General features: G+C 41.5%; 1 protein-coding gene across 4 annotated transcripts in view; it reads left to right on the forward strand.

The window, feature by feature from the left end:
- Positions 1 to 26526, forward strand: part of CYTH4 (cytohesin 4) — a 54611-nt gene that overhangs the window by 18266 nt on the left and 9819 nt on the right. The window contains exons 1-8 of one of the 4 annotated variants that reach the window (XM_061582795.1): positions 3092 to 3229; positions 3763 to 3881; positions 6009 to 6089; positions 7597 to 7709; positions 9772 to 9920; positions 16871 to 16982; positions 18283 to 18359; positions 22662 to 22733. In XM_061582795.1, the coding sequence (XP_061438779.1) occupies positions 3107 to 3229; positions 3763 to 3881; positions 6009 to 6089; positions 7597 to 7709; positions 9772 to 9920; positions 16871 to 16982; positions 18283 to 18359; positions 22662 to 22733 (846 nt within the window). In that variant the 5' untranslated portion in view covers positions 3092 to 3106. Of the gene's footprint in view, positions 1 to 3091; positions 3230 to 3762; positions 3882 to 6008; positions 6090 to 6157; positions 6203 to 6673; positions 6776 to 7596; positions 7710 to 9771; positions 9921 to 16870; positions 16983 to 18282; positions 18360 to 22661; positions 22734 to 26526 lie in introns of those variants that run through there. The other 3 variants (XM_061582794.1, XM_061582797.1, XM_061582796.1) reach the window with 3 other exon arrangements.

The following is a 26526-nucleotide window of genomic DNA, read 5'->3' on the forward strand; positions in this document are numbered from 1 at the left end:
CCATATACTGAGTCAGGCAATTGGTCCAACTAGCTCAGTGGTGTCAGGCAGCGAGTTTCTTCCAGCCCTACCTGAAGATGTCAGGAATTGAACCTGGAACCTTTTGCATGCAAAGCAGATGGTCAGCCACTGGGCTGCAGCCCTTCCCCAACCACCTAGTCACTAGTGCATTCCTCCTCACCAGCCTTAACTCTCTCTTTTGGCCAAGTTGAAGGACTTCCAGGGGTGGCCCAAGACATTTTGCTGCCTGGGGCAAAGGACAAGATGGTGCCTCCCCATCAAGGGTTGGATGGTTGGGCATCTGCCGAGGGCCCACACCCCAGTACGGAACCCATGGACAAGAGTCTTCTGGACCTGCTGCAATTATTTTTAATTTATTTTAACAAATAATTTATTTATAGATATATACTGCTGGATTGTACAAAAACCTCCAGGAAACATTAAAATTATCAGTAAAAACAGTTAAAAACAAGCAATGACAACATATAAAAGACAATTAAAACAGCAGCAAACTCAAAAGAGGTTAAAAGACATCAACCTTCGTGTGTCAGGACAGGCTTGCCTAAACAGAAATGTTTTAAGCAGGTGCTGAAAAGAACATAGCAAAGGCACCTGCCTGATGTCAATGAAGAGGCAGATTCACTGAGAAAGGGCGGCCGTGGATGTTGTCTTGCCCACAAGCCCTCCAAAAGCTGGAGATGGCAGCTCCCCCTCCCCAATTGCATGTAAAGATAACTGGACTGGCAATTAAATCTTACTTCAACACAGGCAATGGAATAGTGCACCTGAGGGCAGCAAGCCCACCCAGAGGATGCAGGGCAGATTGTGTGGTATACCCAGCCCTGTCTTCAACATCTCACTGCTGTTCCCCACCACCACCAAGCATCTGCTGCCTAAGGCAGCTGCCTCCATCTGCCTGATAAAAAGGCCATCCCTATGTGTGCGTATTTAAAACCTGAACATGTGCGGACGACATTTCAAAACAACACAGCACCACCCAGTCATATCCTTTGTAGGCATGCACAGGGGGATCTTTCAGGTTGTCACTGTTTTCAAGTGGGATTCAATCACATGCCAGCAAACTCAGGTTGCACAATTAAGTTGTTTTGGAGCTTTTGTGCAACAAACCCGCTTCCAAGTAATTAGACATTTTTGATAAGGAAAGTGACAGGAAAATGCACAGGAAAGTGTGGAATAACATTGGTTTGTCACAACATCGTCTAACCTCAATGCTAACAAATCAGAATGAATGCTCAGTAAACTGGATACAACCAGGAGATGTAGAACTGAGTGGAATAATTAAAAACAATCTTAATTTAAGAAAAATTAGGGGGGGGGAAGCAACAAGAGGCATAGCAAGAGGCACTGTAACAATTCTTCCCCAAAAGGCATATAGTACAGTTACATACATACTCTAATTCCTCTCTCTGGGATGGAATGAAAATGCTCTAAAAACACCCAAAGTACCATCACCACCATCCTTATGGCCCAGACCCAACTCTTGTTTCAGTTAGGGATGGAAGGATCTGTCAATTTCAGTTCTCTCACTTTCTCATTTTTCCAGTCTTAAATTCAGTTCTTCACATTTATGCAGGAATTTGTGATTTTTTTAAAAAAAAAATACTCATGAAAATTCTTCAGCATTTTAATGCAAATTTCTCCTAGCAAAACTCATTTTTGTACACAGTTTTGACTAATGTACAGATTGCTGCAAGCATTTTCTCCAAATATAATGCATTTTGTATGTTATTTTCACACACATATTCATTTTTATGCACACACTCTGAATATATTAACTTTTGTAAACACTGTTTGGTCAGAATTGCACTGAAAAATTTGGATAAGTGAGAATTTGAAGGATGGCTGTTTCAGTTCTCAAATTGTTTCAGAAAGTGTGAATTTGATAACTTAGGCTTTAAATGTGAATTGAATCAAATTTCTCCTGCATCCCAAGTTGCAACTATCAAAACTGTATGTCATTTTTTAAAGATGATGATAAAAAGAGGCTTGGAATGTCCGCCCCCACCCCTCCTCTCCCTCCTCTGCACGGTTGACACAGCATCTGCTTTAGAAGGAAAACCACAAGCAACAATACACATATTAGCAACCCTCTGAACCACAGCACCTTTCAACCCAGGGGGGCCTTTACTCTTCCCCAGGTCTTGGTCTTGCACTGCATTTCCACACATCCTTCGTTACCCTGTAGAGAAACACCTGCAAGGACAGTTGATGAGGCTCAAACACCCTGGACTAAAAGAGAAATGAAGTTGTGTTTAACCTTATCTCTCTTTCCTAGGCCTAATTATATCTGTGCGGTATATCAAGTGAACCCAGCCTTCACTGCACTTCCTGCTAAACTGTTTCTTTCTAATACTCCCAATTTAATTACTGTCTCTTGCTGTCAGCACTACCGTCAGGACCAAAAGCTCAACAACTAAGTGGTAGCTAAAACCTCAATAGAGAAGTAGATTCCACTGGGGAAAGGTGTTGTGGAGGAAAGGGATGCAGGGGAGTGTAGTTCTGGTACCTGTTAAAGAACAGGAGCAATGATGTTATTTGCCACCACGCCCAGGTAATTGATAGGCCTTCCTTGCTCTGGTAAATGAATGATGCAATAATGAGGCTTTCGAGTTTTACTATTGTTTCTGGTGTATTAGCATGGAGGAAGTCAGGGAATTGTGCCAGTTTACTAATGTATAGAGTTTCCAGGCTCAGGACCTAAGACTGATCCTGTATCTTTTGGAGAAGAGAAAGTCAGCCAAGTGCAGGTGTTCTTGCAACAGTGTAATGGGAAAAACCACAAGGTGGAATTCTCCTTTCCCCCTGCAACTTTTAAAGATACAGAAGACCTCTTGGAGGCCGGGCCTGCAACTAAGAGGTCTTCTGTATCTTTAAAAGTTGTGCAGGGGGCAGGGAGAATTCCACCTTGTGGTTTTTCCTTTTACAGTGTTGCAAGAACACCTGCACTTGGCTGACTTTCTCTTCTCCGAAAGATACAGGATCAGTCTCAGGCCCTGAACCTGGCAACCCTACGTGATGTATGACTGTGAGCTGATCCTAATAAATTGGGTGTTGTGCTATGCACTGCTGCTCTGTGTGGATTATAATGGATTCACACGGCTCCATGCATTTTAGGACTCTCCTTGGGGGTGTGGCTATGTGGGCTGTTAAAGAAGAACTCTTGCACTTCAAAGTGTCCCACTCCATTACTGGGGCATGCACTACCATGGTAGGGTTAACTTCTTCTAGTAATGATGCTACTTAAGTGGGGGTGAAATTGTGCTGGACAATGAATGTTGGTTAGAGATGGGGTTGGTTTGTTAGAGACCTTGTCCACCATCATGTTACACACTCACTTCATTTGTCCTGTCATCATCAAAAAGATTTTGTAGGTTTTTGAAGCACAAGCCTGCAAAAGCTGTTTAACTAGAGACTTCAAATGATTTCAAAAGTCATTCACAATCCCCCCTTCACCAAAGAAGAGTCATCCTAAAATTGCAAAATATAAAATGCAGCATGTATATTTAATTCCATTAAAAGATCCAGAGTAAAGAATATAAACACAATGGCAAGTAAGAAAAAGTTGAATGAATTAAACAAAATAAAAGGCCTGCTGGAGCTAAAATGACTAGGCACAGTGAAGGAAGGAAGGATGTTGCATTGGGCAGGAGTTAAGTAGGGAGAGAATTCTAGAGTGGCGATATCAGGCAGGTAACATATAAAAGACGCCTCATGATAAATGAATCTGCTTTTCCCAAACAGGGTATCCAATATCTGACTGAGCACAAAGTGCTGTTATCAAATGTGCAAGAAATTGCCAAATTCCTGTACAAGGGAGAAGGCCTCAACAAGACAGCTATTGGAGATTACCTGGGAGAAAGGTGAGTACACTCTCTCTCTCTCTCTTTTTCTGTAACTGCCCAAAATTATTTTCCCCACCCCAATAAATAAATATTGGGGTGGGGAAAATAATTTCAAGCAGATACAGAAATAAGTATTTCATTATTAACATATTTCATTTTCTTAAAAAAGTGATATCTATACTCACCTTTCTTCCATCTCAGGCAGAGTATGTGTGGTTCCCAGGCAGTCACCCCATCTGGATGCTAATCATACCCAGGCCTGCTTAGCTTCCGCAAGGTGGTAGCCTCCCTCGGGTCTCGTATGCTTTCAGTGTTATGCATATGGAGAGTAACTCAGCAGTCTGAGCTGTGTAAGGGCCCATCCATACCTGACCACAAAATCCACGTTTTCCATACTCAGTTGGTGGCCTCAAGACCTATATATGCCCTATTTGTGGTCTGATTATTGTGAAAACCTGATTATCAAGCATCCATGCATGTGGGCTTTTTGTTTGGTCTAAATTGCTTTAGCATTAACCACACCCCTAAGTCAGCAATTGGTCTGTAATGGTAGTTTGCTTTTCACATGCTTTTTTGGAAGAGTGCAGAAACATATCTTTTTTTAATTCTCATGCAGGCGCAGGTTTGTTGATGTGCTATTGGGGGGAAAGAGACAAGGGGTTGGCATACAATGGAGGAACGTCCATGGACCGCTTATTGCAGAAAAGTCCGCAGCATTGTGTCCGAGTGCACGGACATTAATGCAATTGATTATCAATACAAGAAAGCATATTGGTTTTTCAGTGGTATTTCTAATGCGGATTTGTGAACATGAAAATCCATACTAACTTGCAACATCATATGGATGACGGTGAATTAATGAGGACACAAAGCAATAACATTGCAGATTATACAGTCGTATGGATGTGCCCGAAGAAGGCTTTTACCCAGCATTTAAATCACTGAGACTTTAGTAAAATAAGAAAAAGCTAGGTTTTTTTTAATAGAAATACATAGCAGATAGGAAAGGTGCACCTAGTTCTTCTAACTAAGTTGGAGATGCAATGCCCAGACTTGGGTATTGCCCTCATGGTTCAGGAGAGAGAACGAAGACAAAGATGTGTCCTTTTTCCTTGGACAGTCAAAGAAGAAGACAAAGGAAGGAGGAACAGGTCAGCTTCCCTGAGCATATCAGTTTATAATGGAAGGAAGTTACGTACAGGTAAAGGCAGGGAAGCCTAGCCAGCTGGAGGACCCTAACTCTTCTTTCTTCTAGAATGCAAAAACAACCCAAACAGGAGTTGCTCTTGCCAAACTTCCAACATTCAGAACAAACTACTAGGCACAATGACTATGTTCTGCCTCCGCTGTCGGAGGCAGTATGCCTCTGAATACCTGTTGCTGGAAATCACAAGTAGGGAGAGCGTTGTTACACTCAGGTCCTGCTTCTGGACTTCCTGTGGGCATCTGGTTGGCCACTGTGAGAACAGGATGTCAGACAAGGTGGGCCTTTGGCCTGATTCAGCAGGGCTCTTCTTATATTCTTAACTAGTTAAACCAGATGTTTCATTAATTCCCCCCTCAAAAAATGGAAGATACCAAGTGCTATATTTTTTCTGAAACCACTGATTTCAAGTGCATTCTCTGATCTCCATGAATGAAGACATCTTATAGTTTTGTCTTGGTCTGGTTTGCAGGCTATAGCAAAGCATATAGGGGCTTCCAGACTGTCAGTAGTGTGAAGGAGGGATTCAAGGGCACACCAGAAATTTAGGTTTGTGCAGTTAAAGTAGAGTAAAGTGTTCTGATGTCCTACAGCAACAAATCCACTTTTTAAAAAAACAATACAAACCTTTTGCAGTTAGGAGAGTGATGAGTAAATGCACTGAAAAGTGTGGGATGAAGATGTGTAATAGGAAGACATATAAACACCCCACAAGCAAATCGGGGTGAATGCTCATTGTTGTATAGCCACCCCTGCCCCCAAACCAATAAGAATGAATGCTAAAGATGGAACAAAACTTAACCTCCACATAGGCTTTGTGCAAGCAAATCAGGATGAATGCTGAACAAACAGGTCACCTGGAGGAACCCTATGGACTTAGGAGAGAGTAAAGTTCTTCTTTGTTTTCTTCCCGTCTCACCCTGTCCCTTTTCTTTTGTCAGGGATCCAGTGAACCTCCAGATTCTGCAGGCATTTGTAGAATGCCACCACTTTACCAACCTTAACCTTGTACAAGCATTGAGGTAAGCTCTCAAATGTGTAACACCTGCAGTGGCCTATGTTAATTTGAGGCCAGGTGCTGTGGCTGCTTCTTGACACTTCCTGATTCCTATCTTTTTGGTGATAAAAAATCCAGGTACTGCTGAGCTAGACTAGTAGAACCCTGCAAAATCAGGGTTTTAAGTTCATACATTCAGTCTTAAACTCAAGGAAAAAAGGAGATGGTAACACAGAGGGTTGTGGCTTGGCAGAGTATTCCTGATGTTCCTATTGTGATTGTTATTACAAGTTCAAAGGGAATGCCTGAATAGGGCTTAGTTGAAGCAATAGTTATGCATTCTGCTTCCTGTTGCTCTTGCAATTCATTGGCAGTAACACCTTCTCACATCATGTGAGCCAAAACTAGTCCTGGAAAAGCTATTTTTCCAGATCTCTAATACCTGGTTATCTATTCATTGACTGGTCATGGACCAAAATAAATTTTCATTCATTCATTATCTATTCAACTTAGAATGTGTTCTCTCCAATCTCTCTTCTCTCCCAAAGGAAGATGGACTGCCTTGTACACATTGACATTTTCTCCATACAACTGTTTGTCAATGTGAGATGAGTCTTTCTTGTGGAGAAGACACATTGGAGCGCAGAATTGCTTTGAAGTCATTCCTGTGGTTACGGGAAGAGACAGCAGAACAATGGGGAGGAGGAACTGGTACAATCTTGAGTTGGAGCTGCTTAACACATGATGAAATTTCTATCCCGAAATTAGCTAATCAGCTTATTGCATGCCCTGTGCTGTCACAATTTATAAAAACATAAACAAGAACACTGAATAATTACAAGAAAATAGCCTAGCTATTAAAATCTAATTACACTTAGAGTCATTTGTTGTGTGGCCCTTGAATAAGACAGTATAGACACAAATAAAAAGTTGCATGAAGCCTACTCCATCACAAAGGACAATCCTGCATTTGTGTAATTCATGCTGTCTGCACATAGTGGAAAGTCATAGCTAAATGTATGTTCTCAGATGTGTACCACATAAGTAGGTTATGTGTGTACAACATCAAATGAGACCATTTTTGTGTGGGGATCATACAAATTCCATAATTTATTTGTTATTTAATTTTATTTGTCATTATAATGTTATTTGTTATTTAATCTAATTTTTGTAAATTGTATTGTTTTTATTGTATTTTTATATTGTATTTTTATACCTGCGTTTATTTTTCCTTGTAAGCTGCCTTGAGGGTCTTTGGCCGAAAGGCGGGGTATAAATAAAATTTAATAATAATAATAATAAAGTGACTTCATGCAGGATTCTAGTTATGTTCCAGTTTCTTGTAGAAAGGAACCTAATCTAAACTATAAAATCTTGAGGACTTTTGCAATTTAGTAATCACCATGTGATTACTAATCATGTGTCAGGAGAATTAAGATTCCCAGGAATTGCATCTTTTTCAATTGAAGTGGCAGACTCTCCCATTCTTATGCCAATGAGAAGACTCTGATAATTTGTCTTCTCATTCACAGGCAGTTCCTGTGGAGCTTCCGGTTGCCTGGGGAGGCACAGAAGATTGACCGCATGATGGAAGCTTTTGCCAACCGGTATTGTCAGTGCAACCCAGGAGTCTTCCAGTCAACAGGTAGTTGTGGAGGAGGATGTAGTGCAGAGGTAGCCAAGGTGGTGTCCTCCAGATATTGCTGAATCATAACTCTCTTCATCCCTGTCCATTGGCCATGCTAGCTGGAGCTCATGAGAACTCTAGTCCACAACACCTGGAGGGCACCTTGATAGCTATCCCTGAAGGAGGGGAACATTTATTTAGAATTTTGACAAATGCACCAAAGGCTAGTCCTAGTAGCCAGTAGGTTGAACTGGTTGAGACGCAGTTCTTCTCCTCCTTCCCTAGCTTTATATTTTTGCTCTCTACTTCAACTCCTCTGCTAAACCTCACACTGCTCCCACACTACCACAATTAGCACCCACATGCTGACCCATCCTTTTCCTTTCTACTGCTACTGCCATACTCAAGTTATGGTCATTTATGAACACCCCCCACGGGCTTCCTAAAACTATTCTCCACCTGTGACAACAGGGGACAATTGTCTGGTGCTTTCTTGTGGAAGGGGGTGGGAGAAATTTCTGCAACATTTTTGGGAGGGAGTTGCTGCTTACCTTACTAGTTTTTGCCAGGAGCTGCGGCCAGTATGACAATGTGGAGAGAGTCTCACATCACTCCCCACTAGTCACACTCCCCAAGACGCCGTTGGAGTGATGCAGTGTGATGTGGGATTGCTCTGAAGGCATTCCAGGAAGCGGAGTAGGCAGGAGGCTGTAGAAAGAGCCTTATGCCACTTTTTAAAGCATGGCGCTTTTTTAAAAAATCAAGGAAAAATTACAAATCCTAAGGTTAAATATGGTAAGTGGCAATCCCTTCCTGAAAACTTTGAAGCAATTTCTCCCGCTCCTCTGGTTTTGGGGGGAGTTTAGTTTAGCAGTCACCCATCATTGGATTTCTTTCTTGCTATTACATGTAGACTTGGATGATAACCTTTTTCCAGATACACAGAAAACAACTGAAAAAGAAACCTGAAGGCTGGACAGCTATCTGCGGGAGATGCTCTAGCTGTGGATTTCCTGCTGTGAGCAGGGGGTTGGACTCGATGGCCTGCAGGGCCCCTCCCAACTCTATGATTCTATGATTCTATGAACTTACAAAGCAGGTCCACCCTATTCAACTGTATCCATCCAGTCCATCCAAAATGAGTATCTTTTTAAGCTTGCTAAGATGCCCATCCTGCAAGCTTCCTTGCCAGAGATCTGATAATTTATGTATGCAATTCTTTAAAAAAATCCACTCTTCAACACATCATGTTCTTAAGGCATCTAACACAAATAAAATTTAAAACACAAATAAAAATAAAAAGGACACAAAATAGGATTAGAAACAGTAGTAAAAGTGGCACAATAATACAGTCAATGTTCAAATGAAGGTGTTAAAAAGATTAAAAGGCAAGGAGAAGCAAAAATGTCTTTGGCCTGGCTCCTAAAAGACATCTAACTCTTTGGGGAAAGAATTCCCAGAGATGAGGCACCACCACAAAAAGAGTCCTCTACCTGGTCACCAGCCACCTTCCTTTAGACAAAGTGGACACCCAAAGGAGGCCCTCTAAAGATATACTCTGTGCACAAGGAAAATGTGCTCTTTCAGACACCCTAGTCCCAGCCTAGGCACCTCTGTTTCACCAACAGAGTCAACATCAGCACTTGTTATCTGTAGGCTGCTGCCTCCAGCATCTCAGCACCTCAGCAGGACCCACGACTGATGCCTCCCCTGGATCTTCTCTTTGTTTTTACCAGCTCATGATGGCCACCATGATTTTTCAGAAGTTGACTCAACTTCTGTGATATTGTTGGGGGGGGGAAGATGGTTACTAAAAAAATATGGTGCCTGCCATGATTTTATGGCAACAGTCATACATTCTCCTGTGCCCCCCCATGCCTTAGATTTCAACTGTGTTCAGAACATTGTTTGCAGGGAGGGGGTTGCTAAATTGTTGCCACCTGGAACTGTCAAGGTCCATGGCTATGGAGAAGGAGTCTCACTGGATAGCATTTTGCTGAGGACTTTCTGACTACCCCTCCACCTAGAAACCATTGGTGTTTGGCATACCACTCACCCACTCATTTCTTTTATTTGGCAGACACCTGTTATATCCTCTCTTTCTCTGTCATAATGTTGAACACCAGCCTGCACAACCCAAATGTCAAAGACAAGCCTCCCTTTGAGAGGTTTGTGTCCATGAACAGAGGCATCAATGATGGAGGGGACCTTCATGAAGCACTTCTGAGGGTAAGAAAGCTTTGCACTTTTTTATTTTCCCTGTCCTCTGGAAGCTAAGAGAGATATACCTCTTCAAGAATGGTTGAGCTCACATATTCACCTATGCTGCATAGTAATGGCCATCCCAGAAGAGAAAAATGAACCCACTGGGTTGGGTTTTATCGATCAGGGTGCAGTGGGCGAGGATAGGCTGTGGGTATTTGTCATTGGTTATATACAGTGAATGGCACCAGCAGTCAGATTTGCTTCCATTCATTCTGGAAAGGGTCCAAGAGCTGAAAATATTTCTGTGGGATTGAAAGATGCATTGTGCCAGAAAATGAGAGGGGAAGGGTAGACAGAAACTGTGAACTATTGGAAATTCATATAAGAAAGGACAAACAAACCTTAGATAAATCTTAGATGACTCCAGAGTCCAGGCTAAAACTGGTAGCTCAAACTGATATATACTTAGCATTGTCTGGTAGGATTCCTGTGTTTTTAAACATTGTGTGTCATTCAGAAATCCAACAGGTGTGGTTTTCCCCACATGGGCATAAAATAATGGAGACTTAATCTGTTGGATTTCTGTATGCTCTCTAACCTTAAGAAAACTGAAACAGAAAAGGAAGTTGCTATAAGCCAATGCAGATCCAAGGAAGGACCACTAATGTACGGGGGGGGGGAAGCACAAATGAGAGTTGAATTTATATTTTAAAAATACACACAGTTTATAGAACAAGTAAAACTAGAATCCAGTTAAAACGCAGTATGCATCTGCAAAACATACAAAATGCAACAGATATGCATGGAAATAATCACATCCAATCAGTAAAACCAGTATTCTGAAAACCATAGGTTTACTAAGACAAGTTCAAATGATCCCTCCCACATGGAAGGAGAATGGTATGAACGCTGGCTACCCCCCCCATATCACCACATTTGGTGAAAGTGTTATACACGTATACAGATGTACACATGCGGCTCCTTCACATGAATGGGAACCATGACCAATCAGGATTCCTGTTCATATGGAAGAGTCATATACATGTACATATGTGCATCAGGTCCCTTTACTCTTCCACTGAAGGGGGGGCATGACCAGCTGGCATGGCAGTGGAGGATCTTGTTATCCCGAAACTCATTCAGTAAACACATGAGGGTGGCAGGTTGAAAACCACTGTCATCATAAACTTCCATATAATTGTGTGTGTATCACACTCCTCCTATGCCACAATTCACCCCATGGCAGGTGGTTTTGGAATCACACCTTCATAATGAACCCTAGATACGTGAGCTCTCTGGGAGACAGTGAATGGACTTGTACAGGAAAGGAGCCATCATCTTTCGTAGGTGTGGACATTTCTTCCAAAGCTTCAGAGGACATCATGAGTCATTCTTCCCTCTGCACTAGAAATATTAGCTTCCTCCACTTTTTTGTAGCCCTTAATGAGTTCAGGTTTTCTGCAAGACTGACGCTGGCTCCTCAGGGAATGTTGATAGAGTTATTTATTTGATTGCATGTGATTATTTTCATAGGCACATAATATGTGTTAACTTTTACATATATACACTCTGCCTTAGTAGAACGATACGTTTACTGATTTGTTTATAAATTATAATATAGTGCTTTTTTGTGATGGAACTCACTGCTACACAGTACCGGCACCTCTTTTTCTGCTGCCCATGGCAAGATTTGAGTACAGGAACCTCTTTTTTTTTTTTTTACCCAACCCCCCCAATATCTGTCTGTCTGTCTGGGACGGAAAGATCTGTAAATTTTGTTGTCTCAGTTTCTCATTTTTCCAATCTTAAATTCAGTTCTCCACATTTCTGCAGCAATTTGTGATTTTTTTAAAAAAAATCCTCATGAAAATTCTCCAGCATTTTAGTGCATTTTTTTGTAATAAAACAGATTTTTGTAGGCAGTTTTGACTAATATAACACATTTTTGCAACCAGTTTTGTATGTTATTTTCACTCATATATTTATTTTTATGCATACATTCCCCTAACATATGTCCCTTTGTAAACATTGGTTGGTTGGTGAAATGCACTGCAAAATTCAAGCAAGTGCAACTTTCGAAGGATGGCTGAGTTTCACTTCTTATATTGTTTCTGAATGTGCGAATTTGATAGATTTGGCTTTAGATGTGAACTGAATTGAATTTCTCACCCATCCCTTATATATATGCAAATTTGGGTGATTGAGTGCCTACCAGTTTAGAACAGAAATGGGGCTACCCAAAAACAAGGTTGTTGGAGGACTCCCTAGGTTTGCAGATGTATAGAAGTTTAAAAGAAAATCCCCAAAATGATCTGACAATGACTGATGAGCTTACAGGCCGTACAGAATGTTGAAGTGTCAAATGAGGAAAGAGGGAAGGAAATTGGAGCAGGGAAGAAGAGAGGATTGGCCTACTCAAGTCTCTAAGAACACATAATAAGTAAGCTGGAAGGGGGATTAGGGTTTGTGGGAGGGATGTGTGTGCCAAGAGATTAAACTCCCCTCCCTGCAATACCCAGGGATGCTGCAGAAAAGTGGGAAAGACAAAGAAGACCTTTTTCCTTTCCCTATCTCTAAAATATCACCCACTATATCTATAAAATGTTCAGAGTCAAGGCTGACAGATAGCTCCAAATCTGAGCCCTATAGTGCTATACAGCACAACAAGGAAAGGCTTCAGGGGGTAGGACAAGAAAATGTGTCTTTCCCCCCTCCCTCTCCCTGAAACATCTTTGCCTGCTAGGATGCCTGAAAAGCACTATAAGGCTCCTGGTTCCAGACAGGCTGAAGCACCACTACACAGGAGTGGTCCTCTGAGCAGTGGGATATGCTGCACCATTTTGTTGCAGGATCTCTCTCTCTCTCAACCTCACACACACACCTGCACACATCTAGCTCTCTAAAACTTTCATACTTTTTCTATGATCAAAGCAAGCACCTTGCTTTGATCTGTGTTCAATTTTTGAAGATGGGGGGGTTTGCCAGAAAGTTCAATGGGGTGAGTTTACCCCTAAAGGACCAGGTCCGCAGCCTTGGGGTTGTGCTTGATTCCAGGCTGTCCATGGAGGCTCAGATTTCGGCAGTGAGCCGGGCAGCCTGGTACCAACTACACCTCATACGAAGGCTGCAACCCTACCTTCCTGTTCATCAGCTCCCACTGGTGGTACACGCCCTGATCACCTCTCGTTTGGACTACTGTAATGCGCTCTACGTGGGGTTACCCTTGAAAACGGTCCGGAAATTACAACTGATACAAAATGCGGCAGCTCGACTACTTACGAATAGTCACCGCCGAGATCACATCACACCAGTGTTGTTCGACCTACACTGGCTTCCAGTTGTTTTCTGAGCCCAATTCAAGGTGTTGGTATTGACCTTTAAATCCCTATACGGTTTCGGCCCAATTTATCTCATGGAGCGCCTTCAACGCCACCAATTATGCCACCCGACAAGATCGGCCACACAGGGCCTTCTCTCAATCCCGCCAACAAAAACAGCCAGATTGGCGGGTACAAGAGAGAGGGCATTCTCAGTGGTGGCCCCCACTCTGTGGAACTCCCTCCCACAAGATCTCTGGCATGCCTCTTCCCTAAATGTATTTCGGAAAGCCTTAAAGACCTGGCTTTTTCAGCAGGCCTTCGGGGTATCCGGGGAGGGTTAATCGATATAATTGTAATGCCTCCTACCCAGTTTTAATATTGTTGTTGTAGATCTATTGTTTTTATTGTATTACTGTATTTTATTAATTGTATTTTAATAATTTTGTAAGTCGCCTAGAGTGGCCATTGGCCAGATAGGCGATGAAGAAATTAAATTTATTATTTATTATTATTATTATTAAAATGCTGCTCACCTTTAGATACACTAGTGATGTCCTTGCCACTGGAGACATTGAAGGTGTCTGATTACAAGGCACTAAGAAAGACCACATCCTAAACAGGTTTTTGCTTTTGGGTCAGACAGCCAGAGGAAGCTTCACAACATCTTTTATTAGTTAATACTACAGTGCCATTGCTGTAGGGATTTTGCAATTCCTTTTTGTGAAATGCCTGCAGAAATCTACCTATCAAAAATTCTTCTAGAACTTCACTGAGGAGGCAACTGATATTACATAGGAACTACTAAATGGCTTGTGTGTAAAAAGACAGTTTTCTGCTTGTGGCAGTTTGGAGGAAGTTGCAGGGACATTACATAATATGTGACATCAGATTCCAGAAGTCCCAGTGTCACTACATTACTGGACAAGACATGAGAAAATCCCCTTATCAGTGAGTCAGATGTGCATCATCAGGACTTTATGTTCCTCCAGATTTGGGGGGAAAAGCCTATAAAGAAAATTCATTTGCTGAGTATAGAATAGAGATTTGCATATGCTTTTATTTTACATAATTTATTTGGAGAACAAGAATCAAGTTTGATATGAATGAAAGGCAGAGAATTATTTATTTATTTATTTATTTATTACATGTGTATTCCACCCTGTAGCCAAGGCTCTCTGGGCGGTTTACAAAAATTAAAAACATTGAACATTAAAACAAATATACAATTTTAAAAGCAGAGAGATGAGAGGATGAAATGGATTCATGGCAAGGCAAGAAGTGGGGTGGCAAGGACAAATGGCCACAAGGAGGGATACTGTGGAAGGTGCTGATGTCTGGGTTGCTTCTACACTAGTCGTTTTCTCTTGAAGTGTCATCTTCTGTCCACTCACTTTTTACATCATTGACAAAATTTGCATTCTACTCTTTTATATGTTGGCCTACAGTCTATTTTTCAGACCTGATTTTTGGCTATTTTTAAAATTTGAAATGAATTTTGGTGCCAGCCTGTCCAGTGTGCACAGGCAAAGCAATATTAAGGCAATTCAGGGCTCTTGTGATGTTAATTAAAAGCTTCCTGCTGGCATTTACAGCTCTTTTGTTTCATGTTTAGCCCAAGATTGCTGATGAATAGCCTCTTAATTGCTCCTTATCAGTTTGTGTTCCTGGATGGGGTGTGCGTTTGTGTACTTTACTTGGTCTTTTAATTTTTAATTGTAAAAAGAAAAACATTTTGGACAATATATAACTTAATCATGCTGAGATTTAAGGCCATTAGTTTCAGTGAGTCTATTGTGAGTATCACCAGCATTGGATATCACCCTATAAGAGGCAATAAGTAATTAAACACACACACACACACACACACACACACACACACACACACACACACACACACACAAGGATAGTGAAGAGGCTGTTCATAAAAACATCCATGCTCAACAGCAAGCAATAAAATGGCTGAACCTATAAGCAGGAAGCTGTGAATTAATGTTGCAAGGCACGTTTGCTGAATTTGACTTGCTCTATCTTGAGTAAATGTTATAGATGGATCTTGGCCATGAGGAAAGGCATTTATTATACAGCAGTATATTAAATACTAAAGAGCTCCAGTGTGGAGGCAACCCTGTTCTGTTTTCTGACGTTCCCCTAGATCAGCCTTTCCAAACCTTTTGGTCCCCAGATGTTGTTGGACTAGGGTTGCCAGGCTCAGGCCTGAGAATAATTCTGTATCTTTAAGAGAAGAGAAATTCAGCCAAGTGCATGTTTTCTTGCAACACTGTAATGGGAAAAACCACAAGGTGAAATTCCCCCTTCCCCCTGCACAACTTTTAAAGATACAGAAGACCTTTTGGTTGCCAGGCCCGACCTCCAAGAGGTCTTCTGTATCTTTAAAAGTTGTGCAGGGGGAAGGAGGAATTTCACCTTGTGTTTTTTCCCATTGTAGTGTTGCAAGAAAACATGCACTTGGCTGAATTTTCTGTTCTCTTAAAGATACAGAATCATTCTCAGGCCCTGAGCCTGACAACCCTCTGTTGGACCAACTCCCATCCGCTCCAGCCAGCATGGCCAATGGTCAGGAATGATGGGAATTGTAGTTTAGCAACATCTGGGGACCTAAAGGTTGGGAAAGGCTGCCCTAGATTCCTTCCCATATACTGCAAGCACAGTAGATTGCCCCTATAGATTGCCCCTACTCCTGGGGTCTGCTAAATCTGTTCTAGGGGTTCCCCCAACCACCCAGAGGAGATTTGGGGAGGGTGTGGGGCACAGAAGAGAAAAGGGGGATGTTCTGTTGAGCAAGCAGAAATCCTTGCACTGATAGAATATGTTAATTGGATACTATCCTAAGTTGTCCTTGCTCTGGGCACCAGATCCATTTTGATGGGCCAGTCTTACTGTGCTTACCTGTGCATAAGTTCTTTTGGACTATGCAGGGCTGTCATTATGGTATAGGTAGTTTCCAGTCATTCATTTCCATCTCAGGCAAGCTATATTCAAGCAAGCTGGCTGGGTGTGTGTGTGTAAGTGGGTGTGGCTGTGCAAACCACAGGTAATTCCCATTTTGGCCTATGTGTTTAACCTTGGGACAGGAGTTCCAAAACTTTTTTTTCCCCAACAAAGAAACTGAAATTTGTTGAGGGTCTTGGTGGACCACTTTCTGCCTGTGCTAGATGCTGTATGATTTTAACAGTGTTTTCATTGCTTCTTTTTCTTATGTTATATTTTAGTGAATTAATTTACACTCCATAGAATTCAAAGTGTAATATCATAAAGTACAACATAAGAAATAAAAAAGCAATAAAATGCACTTAACAATCAACATGAATATTTAATGTGGACATGCTGTAGACCACCTGAATGATACTTACGGACCAGAGTTTGGGATGATTTCCGGCAGGCAGGAGCAAAGGGAAAGGGGGAGGGGGACAGAGCTCCGTGGCAGAGCACATGCTTTGAATGCAAAAGGTCCCTAATGGAGTCCCCAGCATCTCCAGTTAAAAGGAGCAGGTGATGGGAAAGGCCTCTGCCTGAGACCTTGGACAGCCGCTGCTCTCAGTCACCTTTGACAATACTGGACCAGATGGACAGTGACCTAGTATAAGGCAGCATCCTATGGGGAGAGCCTTCAGGACTTTCCTTTTTCTTTGGCAGAGTTTGTTTGATAGCATCAAGAGCGAACCGTTCTCCATTCCAGAGGACGACGGAAATGATCTCACCCATACTTTCTTCAACCCCAGTCGGGAAGGCTGGCTCCTTAAACTAGGTAACACATTTGCTTTTTGCTGAAAATCTTGCTGCTTCCCCTCCACCTCTAACTCATCCCTCCCTCAAGGAAGTCTCCTAATTAGCCCAGGACTGCAGCAGCCAGCCAGCCAGCCTTGTGTTGTAGTGGGGTGACAGTGACCCCTGGTGTTCAATTCTGCTATGCATTCCCTAGAGATTCACTCCCCCCCCTTTTTTTTTTAAATGCACAGTCTGACTTTAGCTAGCATGACAAGAAATTGCTTGCTCTGGCCTCATCTGGCCTGGTTCTTGCTCTGTGTTCTTGGGGCTGGAGGGAGACACAGAGAGGGTAGTCCTAGGGAAATGACATTTTCAGAAGATGCTCAGGTGTGGGTGTGGGGATCAGCTCGAACGATACAAAGGCCCTATTTATTGGTTCTTAGGGTTCTTTCCTGGCTGCTCCCAGGGTCTACGGCAGGGATATCCAACATGGTGTCCCCCAGAAGTTATAGACTACAACTCCCATCAGCCTCGGTCAGCATGACCAATTGCCATGATTGATGAGAGTTATTATTATTTATTTATTGAATGTATATCCTGCCCTTCCTCCCAAAGGAGCCCAGGGTGGCAAACATAACAAGAAAAAGAAAAAAGTTCTAAAAACAATTTAAAACATTCCAAAACCCAATTACAGTTATAAACATTCTAAAACACAGTTAAGAATATTCTTTCAATGGTGATCTTCAGGTTGCCAGAAACAGCCCCCTTCAGCCATCAAATGCCTTGGTAAACAGGAAGGTTTTCAAACTCCTCCTGAAAGTTATTAGTGATGGAGACAAACACACCTCAAAGTTGTAATCCAGCTGGGGGGAGCCATGTTGGCTTCCCCTGAGCCCTGATCTGGGATATGTAGGGTAGTGTAGTATTTTTAAAAACTTTAGCTGTTGTTTTTGCAAGATAGATTATATTGAGGGATAGTAACTTGCCTGAGGCTACTCAATAAGCATCATTGCCAAGCAGGAGCAGGGATAGGAACCCAAACCCAGTGCTCACAACACCACATCAAACCCACAATAAAATTAGCCACATCAACATTATGAGGATGAGCAATCAATGTTAGATTTCCCCACACCTGGGAAACAATTGTTGCTTTTCTTTCATCTAAACCATCTGCCACTTTGTACTAAAGTGTTCTAACAGGACACTCAGTCTTCAAGGAGAATTCTAACCCTAACCCAAGCCATAACAAATGTAGCTCAGTGATTAATCCAGCATTAAGTATGCTGCGTGTGTGCGTGGAGCAACATATTTTAACATATTCTAAATTCCTTTTGTGCCAGGAGGCAGAGTGAAAACTTGGAAGCGCCGTTGGTTCATTTTGACAGATAACTGCCTGTACTATTTTGGATATACCACGGTAAGAGCTCTGCTTTTTTTTTTTTAACCTTATCTGAGAGAATGTGGGGGGAAATGTGAGAGTCAGTGTGGTGTAGTGGTTAGAGTGTTGGACCAGGACCTGGAAGACTAGGGTTCAAAATCCCTACTCAGCTATAGAGCTTGCTAGATGACCTTGGGCTAGACACTGTCTCTTGGCCTAAATTACCTCACAGGGTTGCTGTGAGGATAAAATCAAGACAGAGAGAACCATATTTGTACACGGCCTCGAGCTCCTTGGAGGAAAGGTGGGACTGGAATGCATAATAAATAAAATAGGACCCTGTTCTACTTTGTGGCCATTATTAGAGCCCAGGCAGATTAGACAGGAGAGGTGCTGCCAGTGAGACCCATTGAACTGAGCTCAAATGAGTCTTAAGCTTTTTAATTAGAAATGCAAACCATCTTGCAAAGAAGGGTTACCATTTAACTTACTAGCATACAGTAGAAATTCCATCAAAGAAAAGGACTTGAAAGCTTGTTATCACTTAAACATAAGAACATGAGCCTGCTGGATCAGGCCAGTGGCCCATCCAGTCGACTATCTTGTTCTTACAGTGGCCAACCAGATGCCTGTGGGAAGCCCACAAGCAGGACCTGAGCACAAGAGCCCTCTCTCCTCCTGTGGTTTGCGGCAACTGGTATTCAGACGCATACTGACTCCAAACATGGAGGCAGAGCATAGCCATCATGGCTAGTAGCTTTTGATACCTTTATCTTCCATGAATTTGTCTAATAATCTTTTAAAGCCCTCCAAGTTGATGGCCGTCATTACCCTCTCCATAGCTGAACTATGTGCTGTGTGAAGTATCACATCTGTCTTGAATCTTCCAACATTCAGTTTGATTCGATGTCCACAAATTCTAGTGTTGTGAGAGAGGGAGAACAACTTCTCTCTATGCACTCTTTTCATGCTATGCATAATTTTATAAAGTTCTATCATGTCACCTCTTACTCGCCTTTCCTTTAAACTAAAAAGCCCCAAATGCTGCAACCTTTCCTCATAGGGGAGTCACTCCATTCCCTTGATCATCTTGGTTGCACTTTTCTGGACCTTTTCCAGCTCCACAATATGCTTTTTTTTTTTTTTTTTACAATAATTTTTATTCAGATTTTCATAAAACATACAAAACAAAACCATAGAACATTCAAAGACAAAAAACAAAATCAAAAAAAATTAGACAAAAAAAAAATAAAAAGTAAAATATTGACTTCCCATTTGTCACAGATCAAATCAGTTATAGGTCTACAATGTATAACAATCCTGTCTCTTAAATCATATTATAAAATCACTTTCCTCCAGTAGTTATCTTACTTAATCATCAAATCTCATAAACATTACTTTATTCTTTCCACAAAAAGTCAAAGAGAGGTTTCAATTCTTTAAGAAATATATCTATCAATTTTTCTCCAGAAAAGCATGTCGATTAATCCATCTCATTAATAATTATAATAATCTTATTGTCATAACCATAGTCAAAATAAACATTTCGATTAATCCATCTCATCAGAATCTGTTAGGTTCAATAATTTCAATAGCCATTATTCTATTATCCCTATTAGTTCCATCTTCCATCTTCCATCTTCAATAGTCTTGTTAAGTCCAGTAATTTCAGTGTCCAATCTTCCATTATCAGTATTCCGTAATAATCTTGCTGTCATAACCATAGAAATATTAACTTCCCATTTGTCACAGATCAAATCAGTTATAGGTCTACAATGTATAACAATCCTGTCTCTTAAATCATATTATAAAATCACTTTCCTCCAGTAGTTATCTTACTTAATCATCAAATCTCATAAACATTACTTTATTCTTTCCACAAAAAGTCAAAGAGAGGTTTCAATTCTTTAAGAAATATATCTATCAATTTTTCTCCAGATAAGCATGTCGATTAATCCATCTCATTAATAATTATAATAATCTTATTGTCATAACCATAGTCAAAATAAACATTTCGATTAATCCATCTCATCAGAATCTGTTAGGTTCAATAATTTCAATAGCCATTATTCTATTATCCCTATTAGTTCCATCTTCCATCTTCCATCTTCAATAGTCTTGTTAACTCCAGTAATTTCAGTGTCCAATCTTCCATTATCAGTATTCCGTAATAATCTTGCTGTCATAACCATAGTCATATAGTAAGAGTCTAATGGGAATTCCCTCTATCCCAAATATTTTCTTGCCATCCATTCTGAATAGGTTGCTGGAATACTGCAGTAAAATCATATCTCTGTTCTTTTTTACAAAATGTACTGGCTCATCTCTTGAAAGTTTTTCCCTTGTCACATGGCTGCAGTTAATTCCATAGGTTTTCTCTATATTAGGCTCCATCACATCATTCCAGTCCAGAAGATTGTCCATGCCATTGATAACTTTATCTCTAATATCTTCATTAATTTCTTCAGAGATAACATTGAATTCCAAACAGTAGATTTTATTTCTAAAATCCATAAATTCCAAATCTTTTTCCTGTTCCACGTTTGTTCCAGGCTCCAGGGTCTCCTCTCTCACAGGGACCCCTATTTCTTTAAACTCCTGGATCATTTTGCACAATTCAATTTTCAGCTCCTTACAACCCTGTCGCAGGGTTCGTTTCGTTATCTCAATCTCATCCATTATTTTCTGAAACCTAGTTACTTCCCGATTCTCAGCCACTTTCTTGATTGCCATTTTAAAAGAAAAATATAAGAGAACCACTTCTTATTTCAGCAACAATTGGGTTAATACTCCAAACTTGATGACATCACAGTATAAACAGAGCAGTCAGCCTTATCTCACTATGCTTAGGAAAACAAAATGTAGTTCCCAGGATCGAAACAATTAATGGCGTCGTCAGGAAACAGATTCGTCAAAATAAAATAAACCAAAAAGAGAGTAGTCTCAGACAATATAATATTCTTCAGAATAGAAATCAGGAATAGAAATCTCTCTTCTGTGTATATCTTTAGAATGCAAATCCAGGACAGCTTTTTGCAACAAAAACAGAGATAAGCTGTTAATTAGTGCATAGCAGAGAAGAGTTATAGCTCACCGAAAAGATGTCCAAAGCCGATCAATCTGGCAAATCTCCTTTTACTGCAACAGTTTAAGTCAAATAAAAAAATATAGAAAGAAGGGTGCTTGCCTGTTAGTCCGTTCTCTCTCTAAAGAAAAGATGAACGTGTCGCTTTATCAGATAGAGCTTGTTGAAAATCCGTCCTTCTTTGTCGGCTGGACTTCGTCTCATAAATCAATGAAATCTAGTCCTCCCAACAAAAATAGGCTTTGAGGTTAATCTCTTCGTTTCTCCCTGCCCGGGAGAAGTTTCATCAGTCAAAAAAAAAAAGTTTTGACTGATTTATATCTGAATAAGCTTCTTTTGCGGCGGGAGCCCGTCCCAAAAGCAGGCACAGGCTAAGTCACCCTTCCCGGAAGTCCTCCACAATATGCTTTTTGAGGTGTACACAGTATTCCAAATGCAGTCACACCTTAGATCTGTAATAACAGCATTATTATATCGGCGGTTTTCATTTCAATACCTTTCCTAATGATCCCTAGCATGGAATTTGCCTTTTTCACAGCTGCCGCACACTGGGTCATTTACTTGCCAGAGCAAGGAAGATCCATTAATTACCCAGGGGCTCCAGCAGATGATAGCTCTGAAAAATGGCCCCCCAACTCCTCTTTCTCTTCCATTACATTACTGCAATCCAGTCTTCCCCATGTTCCTGCCATCTTTCTCTGCCCCCCTTCTCTAGGCTGTATCATAAATTCTGATCCTGGCTGCCATTCTAAACTCATAAGAAACACATTTTGAGGCATTCCATGCTTTCTAGCCATATAGCAAGGATCACAAACCTTATTGGGCCACTGGGCTTATTTGGCATTTTGAAGGTGTGGCATAACACAAAATGGATGCTATGGGGATGAGCAGTCTGTCATGCATTGTGGATGTTTGAGGGAATGTTTACTGAGACCTTTCCTGAGTGCCATAGGAGGTACTGGCAAGCACATTAGTGCCTGCGAGCACCACTTTGGTGATCCCTACTATATGGGGAGTATTTCATGGCTCACCTGTCTCAGGTGCTGCATTTCTGCTGCTGCAGTGTCATGCAGACAGGGAGCTAGGAATTTTCTCTGCCACTGCTCATCCTCAGTGGGTGGGTGTGACCTAGGATGCTCCTACTACTAGCTTCATTGACACTGTGCACATTGGGCTGGTAACTCCTTCTGGGAGGAAGGGCAGGATAGAAATTTAATTAATTGATAAATAAAGTAACTCACTGCATTGTTTTCTAGGACAAAGAGCCGCTGGGGATTATTCCATTGGAAAATCTATCTATTCGGAAAGTAGATGACCCGAAGAAGCGAGTAAGTCACTGCTACTAACTGTGTGATCTGTGGTTATTGCTGCTTTAACAAGAATATCCTTGCCCTCTTTACTTAGACACGGGGAATACTTTTTCTTCTTCCCCAGTTCATTAGATTTGCTGCAGCATGAAACTCCAGGCTGATGAGGCCTCTGCTTTAGTTTTGGAGTTTGCTGATTTCAGTTGTGAACCAGACAGCACGAGTGGAGCCTGCAATAAAATGTTGCAGCATGGATAGCTCTTGTTCTGGGTTCCAGCCAAAACTGATGCTACATTCCTCTCTTCCTCCCCCCTCTGGTTTTCTGTTTGGTTTTACTCCAACAGTCAGTCAGCATGCCTCACTCAGCTGGTTTGGGATCCGCTCCCCCACTTAGAATTCTTTTCCCTACATTAATTGTATACTTCTGCAAACTTTGGAGTTCCCCCAAGCCTGTTAATATGCATAGGTAATGCCATTTGGGGTACATAATGATATTTTACTGGCCTGACCAGTGACACTGAGTTCTGTCAGGTAGCCAATACTGGAGTCTTTAAAGCCAGAAAAACACAGATTCTGCAAAGCTTTGCCCCCTGACCAACCACGCTATGTCCAGCTTTCCTTGTGACCCATTTGATTGCTCCAGGCTCTGCCCCAACTCACCAGGTCCTGCCCTGGTTCTGCCTCTGACTCCACTCAAGTTCTAATATATGTAAACTTCACAAAATTGACAACCCTGTTGGTGATAGTTCTGAAGACTCCCAATTACAAGGAAGTGGGTAGAATGAGATTTGGCAGTCTAGCTTCCCTTCCCTCCATCCCCTCCCTCCTTAAGCTCCTAGCTACCAGTGGCAATGGTGGCGGCAGTGGTGGCAGCTTCAGTTACATCAGTGGATCTACTGTAAGTTGATGTCAAACATCAAAATACAAGTAGTGTAATATGTGTGTTATGCTGCAATGCCTTACCTGGGGGTAGGACCTATTCAGCACAGTGTGATTTGTAAGTATGCATTGGGTTGCATTGTAAATAATTCTTATGCCATAAAACTTTGTGGGTTTTTTTAAAAAAAATCAATTAATTGAGTGCCCAAATGCTTTTCAATCATATACATGCTTTGGCACTCATTGGCCAGTCCAGGACATTGCAAAGCAGGAAGTTTACTTCTTGCTGAGCAACTGGTTTAATTACTAGATTCTCTTTCCTCCCATCCCACCCCCTTACTATTTCTATAAAGAAAAAGACAAGAGCAGTCTTCCCCAAGCTGATGCCTTCCAGATATTTTGCAGTACAACTGCCATCAGCCCTAGCCAGCATGGCCAGTCATGAGGGGCAATGGGAGTTGCAGTCCAAAACATCCAAAGGACATCAAGTTGGAGATTAGAGACTTACCTTTTAAAAATAATAATGAAAATGATGATGAAAGCTGAACATTTCAGAGAAGTGGCTTGGAATTCCCTTAATAATTCACTCCACATAAAAACCCTCCCTGTAGCTTAACCTCTGTCCCTCTTGTTTCTGCACATCATTTGCACCCTTCAAAAATTACTGAGGAAAACAGGTACAAATCTTAACATGTATGAAATTGCACCAAAAGGTAATGTGATCTCAAAAGCTCATTCAGGAACCTCATCAGACATCGAAAGAGGCACCTGAAACCCTCCAATTACTTTTGTATGTCAGCATCTTCAGAGATGGGTATCAGCTGGGGGAATACACCTGTCTTTGAAAAGAACCTTGAGAGAAGCAGCCCATTGTTACTGATGTCTGGTCTAATCAGGATCTTGAGGGAGCCCACCCTTTAGCAGTGTCAGTCAAGATGATCTCATCTGAAGGTTACACTGGGGGGGGGGGCTGGTGCCAGATCAAAACAAATGATTCCTACCAATAGCTGTTCCCTGAGATTGAAGTGCGTGAGTTGAGCGATTGCTTGATAGCTTAACTAGGAGCACATTTGACAGAAGGAGGGGGCAGAATCACATTTTCATGAACGATACATGGTGCCACATCAGGAAAATACTGCAGGAGTATAGATGGTGGAAGTAGTCAGGTTGTCCTACACAGCTGGCATCAAACCATCTACCTTTCTGCATATCATTTGATTATATAGCACTGGCAAGGCAGCAGGGGTCCATGGTCTTTGCCAAAGGGTACAGGAATTGAAATGCCCTTCAGCTGGGCAGCCGAGCATGAGCACAAAGGGATTCCTGGCCAGCATGCTGCCTTTCGTTAGAGAGCTGACACATTTTATGCACACTTCCTTAGGAGTAAGCCTTATTATACTTCCAAGTAAAAATGCATAGGACTGAGCTACACAGAAATAGCTTCTGGATTGGAATGCATAGGAATACCTTCTATAACAGCTAAACTAGTGCCACATGTCCCACTTAGCACTGGAGAAGGGTTGCAGCTCAGTGGTGGAATATCTGCTTTCCGTTTCCTGTACCGCCAAGCTAGGTATGGTCGGATCGGTCAGTTTTGGTTCTCTCAGTTTCTCATTTTTTTCCAATCATAAACTTGGTTCTCCATATTTCTGCAGCCATTTGCATTAAAAACAAAACCCTCATGAAAATTCTTCAGCATTTTAGTGCAAATTTCTCCTAATAAATACATTCTTGTATGCAGTTTTGACTAATGCCCACATTTTTGCAAGCAGTTTCTCCTAACAATGCATTTTTCTATATTATTTTCACAAATATTTTCATTTTTATGCACACTTTCTGCAATGTATACATCTTTGTGAACACTGCTTGGTTCAAGAACTGCATCGCAACACTCGGATATGTATGAATTTCAAATGATGGCTGTGTTTCATTTCTCATACTGTTTTGGAAAGTGCAAATTTGATAAATTTGGCTACAAAAACAAAATTGATCAATTTTCTTCCCAATCCTTACTCCAAGTAGAGCTGGGAATGCCCCTTTCCTGAAACCTTGGAGACCCACACAGTGTGGACAATACTGAGTAGATGGACTAATGATTTGTCTTAGTATAAGCTTCCTATGTTCTGGTGCAGTGGTTCCCAAACTCCTCCCTGCCCCCCGAGCCACTTGAAAATGGCTGAGGAGCTTGGTGGACTACTCAGTGGTTTTCTGCCTGCTGTTTAATAATTGTAATGCACTGTGCTAGATGCTAAAGTATTTTTTTTAAAAAAATATGACATGGAATACAAATTTTAACACAACAAAATAAAATAACAAATAAAAGAAACAATTAAAATACAATCAAAGTTCAATATGAATATTTTAATGCAATGGATGTGCCTGTTGGACTATTATCCTTTTTTATTATGTGTAAACCAACTCTGAGTCAACCTCTTTCTCTTGCATGTGCTCTCTCTTAGCTTCTTTCCATCTTTCTCACTGCTTCCTTCCATGCATTGACTCTCCATTCCTTTCAAGTGCCTTGTCAGCCTCTTTTCCCTGCTTGGGACTTTCCCCTATGTTGCCACCATCAACAGCTTTATTCTTCTGAGCAGGGATGTAGTTGTCCAGGGTCTCAGCAGGGTCCCCATGTCTCCAGCATCCTACAAGCCACTCAGCATGAAAGAGGAATGTGGTAGCCATCAAGAAGAGTCTGCTAACATGTTTCCTTGTCCTTTCCTGTTGACTGGAGCCAATCAGAGTGAAAGGAGATGTGTCAACCACTGAGAAGACTCTTTCCAGTAGCTAACATTTTTCCCTTTTGTGCTTATTGGCTCCTAGGGACATCTGTTGTTGTGTGTGAAGGCATTAACAAGGATCTCATTCTCAACCCAGCAGCAAAAAAAGAGGGTGTGTGACTGTGACTATCATGAAGGGACCTTGCACTTCTAAATTT

The sequence above is a fragment of the Rhineura floridana genome, chromosome 8 (genome assembly GCF_030035675.1).
Source record: "Rhineura floridana isolate rRhiFlo1 chromosome 8, rRhiFlo1.hap2, whole genome shotgun sequence".
Lineage (NCBI taxonomy): Eukaryota > Metazoa > Chordata > Lepidosauria > Squamata > Rhineuridae > Rhineura > Rhineura floridana.